At 46.3% G+C, this 7390-nt stretch overlaps 1 protein-coding gene across 1 annotated transcript; it reads left to right on the plus strand.

Moving 5' to 3' along the window:
* Positions 1 to 328: 328 nt before the first annotated feature.
* LOC129097730 (antifreeze protein Maxi-like) lies at positions 329 to 1745 on the plus strand. The gene is made up of 2 exons (XM_054606635.1): positions 329 to 907; positions 1542 to 1745. The coding sequence occupies exons 1-2, from the start codon at positions 329 to 331 to the stop codon at positions 1743 to 1745; spliced, it is 783 nt and encodes a 260-aa protein (XP_054462610.1).
* Positions 1746 to 7390: the final 5645 nt, after the last annotated feature.

The following is a 7390-nucleotide window of genomic DNA, read 5'->3' on the forward strand; positions in this document are numbered from 1 at the left end:
AACTATGAGTCCATCAAACCTGACATGTTGCCCCCTATAGAAGGAAAGCAGCTATGACGGCCACTGTGACAGAAATGAGACTGAATCTGTTGTTGATTGCAGCTGCCGTTGTTGTTGTTGATCCGCCTCCAACTCCGCCTCCTACGCCTCCTTCTGCTGCTGCTGTTGTTGTTGTTGCTGCTGCTGTCACCGCCGCTGCTGCTGCTGCTGCGTTGGCAACCCTCGATGCTGCTGCACCTGCTCCCGACGCTGCTGCTGTTGCTCCTGCCGCTGCCGCCTGTGCTGTTGAGACAACCACGGGGAGGATGGGTTTTGCGATGCCGCCAACATGGACGATTGCACTGCCTTCGCCGCTGCTTTGCCCATCTCTGCCACCGACAGTGCCTCTCCTATGGATGCACGCTCTGCTGCCGTTGTGTCTTTGTCCGACAATAATTTCTGCAAGTCTGCTGCCACTTCTTCCGATTCCGCCACCACTGTGTCGGCGGCGTTTGCAGTGGCGGATAATATTTCAAGCGTTGAATTCGACGCCTCTGCCGTCATTGCTGCTTCTGCTGCGGTTTCCGCTGCCTCTGCCGCTTTCACTGCTGCTGCTGCTACTCGTGCTGTTCTTACTCCTGCTGATGCCGGCGTTGTTTGTGCTGCTGCTTGTATTGCCGCCAGCGATGCTTCTCGTGCCGCTTCAGCTGCGTTTCTTGCCGCAGCCGCTGCCTCCTCCGCTGATATTTCACCATTTGCAAGTGATGTGGCCGCCTTCGCTGCCGCCTTTGAAGCGTCTGCCGCCTTTACTGCTGCTGCTGCTGCTTCCGGTCCGGCGGCTGCTGCAGCTGCTGAAGCTGTTGCCGCCGCTGCTGCTGCGGCTGCTGTCGAACCTGCCACTGCTGCTTCCTTTGTTTTAGCTGCTCCAGTTATTGTCGCCGCTGTTGTTGCTGTTGCATTATCTTTTGGCTTTGGTGTGGTTGCTACTGCATTTGTGGCTGTCCCTTTAAGTGCTTTTGCTGCATTCGCTGCTGCTGTTGCAGATTTTGCTGCTGCCTGTGCTGTTGCTGTCACCATTTCTGTGTTGTTTGCTGCTGCGGCTTTTGTTACTGTTCCTGCTGTCACTGCTGTTGCGTCCACCATGCTTGCTACTGTCTCTGCCATGGCCATTGCCGAAACTGTTGCAACTGGCAATTTAGCTGTTTCTTCTGCTGTGACTGCTGATAAGGCTTTTAATGCTTCTTCTGCTGCCTCTGAGACTGTTTTCGCAGCTTCTTCAGTGGCTTTAATTGCTTCTGGTGTTGCTGTTTTGAAAGATGCGGCAGCTGCTGCGTCTCTTGCAGCCAATGCTGCTTGTAGTGCTGCATCTGCTATATCTGACAACCCTGATGATTGTGCTCGTATTGCTGCAAGTGCGGCTTCGTAAGCTGCCTCTGCTGCCACTTCAGCTGCTCGAACTGCCGAGTCTGTGGTTGCATCTCCTTCCGCTAGTGATGTGGCAGCTTTAGCTGCTTCTTGTGCAGCTGTTACTGCTCTTTCTACTTCTGGACCTGTTGCTCCAGCAGCTGCTGTTGCTGAAGCCGCCAACGCTGTTGCTGCTGCTGCGGCTGCTGTGGATGTCGACACTAATGCTGTTGCTTCTGGACTTTGTCCCACTGTGGTTGATGGTGCTACTGTGGTTGGATTGGATGGCAGTGGTGCTGTTGTTGTTCCAGTGGATGACGGTGGTACTCCTGCTGGTGCTCCTGCTGGTCCTTCATTACTAACGATGTCTGCACGTGGGAGTGCGGCTTCTGCAGCAGTTGATGCTGATTTTGCAGCTATTGCTGCTGAATTTGCTGCTGCTACCATTGTTTTAGCCATGTCCTCCGTTATGGCTGATCTAGTTGCTAATGATGCGGTCAAAGCTGTTGCTTGTGCTATTTCTGCTGCTGTTTTTGCTGCTGATATTGATACTGCTGCTGGCCCACTGGCGGATATTAATTCTGACCCCAATATTTGTGCTGCATCGTTTGATTTTTCAGCCACTGTTTTTGCAGCTTGTGCAGCTTGTGCAATTGCTGTTGGTTTACTCGAGGCTACCATTGCTTCCAGTGCTGTTGCTGCTTCTTCAGCAGCGTTTGCTGCTATTAATGATGCATTTGCAAGTCGTGTCAGTGCAGCTGCCTTTGATGCTGGTGCTTGACTTGCTTCTTGTGCTGCTGCTGTAGCTGCTTTTTTGGCGGTATTAGCGGCATTTCTTGCTGCTAGTTGTATAAATGTCTTATCAGATTGTCCTGTAGCAGCTCTGGCTGCATCCATTGCAGCCTCAACTGCTTTTTGTGCAGCTGGGGATGATTTTGCTCCAGCAGCAGTTGAAGTGGCTCCTGCTGCTGCTCCTGCTACTGAAGCTGCTGCTGATACTGCAGAAAGTAATGCTGATGTCACTGTGGCTGCTACTGATGGTGCCAATGTTATGGGGATTGATGTGGTCAATGCTGCTGTTGTTGGCTGTAATGTTGTCGTTGCTGTTGCTGTTGTGGATGGAGTGGTAGATGCTGCAGCTGTTGCTGCTGCTGCAGCTGTTTTTCCTGCAACAGCAGCTGCTATTGCTGCTGTTGCTGCTTCCTTGCCTGTTTTGGCTTCTTCCATTAGCTTTCCAGCTGCTGTTTCTTCAGTTGTTTCATTTGCAGCAGCTGATGCAGCTTCTGCTGCTGTTTTTGCTTTAGTTGCTGTTTCTGCAGCCAATGCCGCTGATGTTTCTGCTGCCAAAAGTGATAGTTGCATCATTGCTCTTTCTGGGGTTGCTCCAGATGTTTGATTTAATGCGGCTCGTAGTGCTGCTAGAGCTTTTGCTGCATCTTCTGCTGCCTTTGTTGAAGCTGCTGTAGCTGCCTCTGCAGTTTCTGGTGTCATTGCAGATGCAGCCATTTCTGCAGCCGCTGCTGCTTCATCTGCTGCAATGGACGCATTTGCTGCTGCCTCTGCAAGTTTTTCTGCCACTTCTGGTGTTGTTGTTGGTGCTGCTTCAAGTGCGTCTTTCGCTGCAGTTAATGCTAGTTTGGCTGCTACTGTTGCGTTTCTTGCTGCTTCTGCTGCCACTGTTGGTGATAGTGATCCGTTTATTGCTGCTGCAGATGCTGTTGCTGCTTGTAGTGCAGATGTAGCAGCAACTTCTGCAGCTCTTGCTGCAGCTAAAGCAGTGGGCCCAGTAGTTGCTGCTGCTGCTGCTGCTGCTGTTGCTGCTGCCTCGGCTGATATCGCTGCAGCTGTTGCTGCTGCTGTCGCACTTGCTGCAGGGGATTGTCCTGCTGTTGTCGGGGTCACTGCAGTTGTTGCTGTAGGTTCTTGAGTTGTTGCTGTAGAAACGGACGCTGTTGCTGCTGCTGCAGCTGTTTTTCCTGCAAAAGCGGCTGCTATTGCTGCTGTTGCTGCTTCCTTGGCTGTTTTGGCTTCTTCCATTAGCTTTTCAGCTGCTGTTTCTTTAGTTGTTGCACGTGCAGCAGCTGATGCAGCTTCTGATGCTGTTTTTGATTTATTTGCTGTTACTTCACCTAATGCTGCTGATGTTTCTGCTACTGAATTAATTAGTTGCATTATTGCTGTTTCTGGGTTTGCTTCGGATGTTTGGTCTCTGGCTGCTGCCAATGTGGCTCTTAGTGCTGCTAGAGCTCTCGATGCATCTTTTGCTGCCTTTGTTGAAGCTGCTGTAGCTGCCTCTGCAGTTTCTGGTGTCATTGCAGATGCAGCCATTTCTGCAGCTGCTGCTGCTTCATCTGCTGCAATGGACGCATTTGCTGCTGCCTCTGCAAGTTTTTCTGCCACTTCTGGTGTTGTTGTTGGTGCTGCTTCAAGTGCGTCATTCGCTGCAGTTAATGCTAGTTTGGCTGCTTCTGTTGCATTTCTTGCTGCTTCTGCTGCCACTGTTGGTGATAGTGATCCATTTATTGCGGCTTCAGATGCTATTGCTGCTTGTAGTGCAGATGTAGCAGCAACTTCTGCAGCTCTTGCTGCAGCTAAAGCAGTGGGCCCAGTAGTTGCTGCTGCTGCTGATGCTGCTGTTGCTGCTGCTGCTGCTGCGATCGCTGAAGCTGTTGCTGCTGCTGTCCCACTTGCTGCAGTTGTTGCTGGTGATGGTCCTGTTGTTGTTATGGTCATTGCAGTTGTTGTTGTAGGCTTTTGAGTTGTTGTTGCAGAAAGGGCAGCTGCCGCAGCAGCTGCAGCTGCAATAGCTGCTTCTTTAGCCATCTGAGCTGCTTCTGTTGCCTTTTCAGCTGCTGTTTTTTCAGTTGTCGTGTTTGCGGCTGCTGCTGTAGCTTTTGCTGCTGTTTCTTCTGCTACAATTGATAGTTGCATTGTTTCTGAGTTTGCTTCGGGTGTTTGGTCTCTGGCTGCTGCCAATGCGGCTCGTAGTGCTGCTAGAGCTTTTGCTGCATCTTCTGCTGCCTTTGTTGCAGCTGCTGTAGCTGCCTCTGCAGTTTCTGGTGTCATTGCAGATGCAGCCATTTCTGCAGCTGCTGCTGCTTCATCTGCTGCAATGGACGCATTTGCTGCTGCCTCTGCAAGTTTTTCTGCCACTTCTGGTGTTGTTGTTGGTGCTGCTTCAAGTGCGTCATTCGCTGCAGTTAATGCTAGTTTGGCTGCTTCTGTTGCATTTCTTGCTGCTTCTGCTGCCACTGTTGGTGATAGTGATCCGTTTATTGCGGCTTCAGATGCTGTTGCTGCTTGTAGTGCAGATGTAGCAGCAACTTCTGCAGCTCTTGCTGCAGCTAAAGCAGTGGGCCCAGTAGTTGCTGCTGCTGCTGATGCTGCTGTTGCTGCTGCTGCTGCTGCGATCGCTGAAGCTGTTGCTGCAGAAAGGGTTGTTGCTGCTGCTTGATTCATTGTCATTGCAGTTGTGGTCACATTTGGGGCCATTGTGCTTGCTCTTTTGGGACACTTGTCTCTCAGGCTTCCCTCTGCAGGCTGGCTGTTGATTACTGTTACAAGTCAAGAGGTTGATCAGAATTTAGTCATAAATTGTCACATTAGGCTGTGGTGTCCGATTTATATATATAATACTTGAATTACTTACCAACAAGTATAACTGCAACTATCAAGGTCTTAATGATCATTGTGAATTGTTTCTGTTCTCCTCCGCTTCCTCTTCCAAACCTACATATGATCATCTCCTGAAAGAAAATTAAAGAAGATTTTTAGCAGAATATCAACCTTCCACAAAGGATCTGCTATCGCAGAGTTCAAAATATTAAAATGTCATTGAGGTTCCATTGTTGGTAGTTTGGAAACATGTGTCATATAATATGTGGCAATGAAATGATAATCCAGAAATCTCTACCCTGTTAAATTAAACTGCCCAATTTTAAAAGTCGTATTCCATATTTCAAAACATTTGAGCAGTTAGAATGTGATGTCAACATATGATGGAAACAAGATACAAGCGTGTTGTTTGGTGAAGTGAGTAGCTGTGGTTTAAGTAAAGGAAGCTCTGCTGCCGACAGTGTAATAGTTCAAATTGTAAATGCAGTTGCACCCAACACAACAGCAGCTCAAACCCAAAATACATGCCTGAAAGACAAACCTCTAATTTCATCAGCATTTTGTTGCTTTATACACTGTCAACTTTGAGTGAAATTAGGGGGGACACAACACAACTTTATTAAAAAAAAACTAGAAAATTTCGCAAGAAATTTTGACTGTGTGGCTGCTACTGCCCGAAGACGTTGCATATATTAACAGTTCTGAGACAGCTGTATCAATGGGGTTCATTTAGGGTTAGTTTGGGGTTCATTTGAGGTACATTTGAGGGTTATTTGAAAAAAAAGTAAGTCCAATCGCGGTGTGTGTGGTAGAAGCCAGTCACAACAGATATGAATTAAAGCAGCGAGCAGCACATTATCAACCCACAGTGCATTCAGTTCCGTAAAATCCCAATAAACAATCTTATATGTCAGCCATTTTGTCCTGCTTAACCAAAGCTATCATCATGCTAGCATCAAAATCCCTACACTGTGTCTCCTCTCCAAGACTTCAGTTGGTTGGTTTTAATTAAATATAATGTGGAGCCATGTTTTAAAGCTATGTTTGTATGTGTTGTATGTGTTTAAAATGTGACCATGAGGGTTAGTTTGGGGTTAATTTCTGTGCGTGTGTCACTGGTTGCCATGGTGAGGGAGCACCTGGGTGGACTAATTAAGAGAGGTGAGAGCAGACACTGATTTTGAACAAAACTAGCTGTCAAACTTACCTACAATCGTAAAACCATGATTCCAATGGACAATATATTGATATCTTCCGAAAGATAAGACTCTGACGAGCGCAGACGTTTGTTGTTTTAAATAATATGAGCTTCAGAGCAGATTAGAAAACTGGTACTATCTGCTTTCTTTGAGAAATTGTCGTCAGAATTAACATGGAGTCTAATGGAGCAGTTGGTTGGAGTTCATGTTGCTTTCAGGCACATTGAGTCAAATGTGTAAGACTGTGGGATTCCATAGTGTTATGGCTGCGACAAGTTTATCTACAATTTGACCCAAAAAATGATGCCTGAAGAGTGAAAATTGTGGGAATTTTTAACTTTAAAATATTTTTTTCACAAGACTCTGAAGCTCCTCTCACTCTGGCGATGACATCACATGCTCTAGGTCTGAACATTCCACACCCATTGTAAAATCTGAAAAAGGCTTACATTTTCCGAAACTTAAACTCTGATGTCATGAAATCTGTGCTAGCTATCAAAATGCCCATTTGGCCCAATATAGTCCAGAGTTTTGTTCACGTTTTAAACCTGGAATCATTTTTTTACGTTAAAGTATGACGAGTCAGTCTGGGCTTTACAGCCTGGTTGCTACACAGCCACACAGAAAAAGAAAAAACAGGCTACAGGCTATATGGGGAAAAATGGCAACAAATTTCCAAATCTTTCTGATACTATAAATAAAAACAGTTAGACACATAGGCATGAATTCTCTTGAATGACAAAAAATGCTCAGAGGCCAGAGGAATGTCCTAACGGTATTCTCAAACACAACAAGCAATGAAACTGTGATAATCTATAATCCAAATAAAAGATCTGATCAGGTACCCAAAGAAAATCCATTGTTGTAATAAAAAAAAGACTTAAAAATGAATCTTATTTCAATGCAGTATTCAGGGGAAATTGAGCCCTTCACAAATGCACATATTGATTGACAAATCATGGAGAAAAGAAGCATATAATCATCTCTCCCCTGGGTTTATCTTTTTAACAGCAACATCACATACTGTACTTAGATGATTATTCGCAAATGACATATAAAAAGTAATTGAAATGAGAAAAACCTCTAATTGCTTAATAAAAAATAAAACATTGAATTAGATTAGAAAGATTCAGAAATCAAAGTGATTTTAAATGTTAAACTTACTTCGATGATGCAGTCAAGTCAAGTCAAGT

This window comes from Anoplopoma fimbria, chromosome 10, assembly GCF_027596085.1.
Source record: "Anoplopoma fimbria isolate UVic2021 breed Golden Eagle Sablefish chromosome 10, Afim_UVic_2022, whole genome shotgun sequence".
Taxonomy (NCBI): Eukaryota; Metazoa; Chordata; class Actinopteri; order Perciformes; family Anoplopomatidae; genus Anoplopoma; species Anoplopoma fimbria.

Coding starts and splice junctions, on each gene's coding strand:
- LOC129097730 (XM_054606635.1), top strand. CDS start 329: ATGGACGATTGCACTGCCTTCGCCGCTGCTTTGCCCATCTCTGCCACC. Junction 908..1,541: donor CCTTTGTTTTAGCTGCTCCA/GTTATTGTCGCC, acceptor CTGTTGCTCCAG/CAGCTGCTGTTGCTGAAGCC.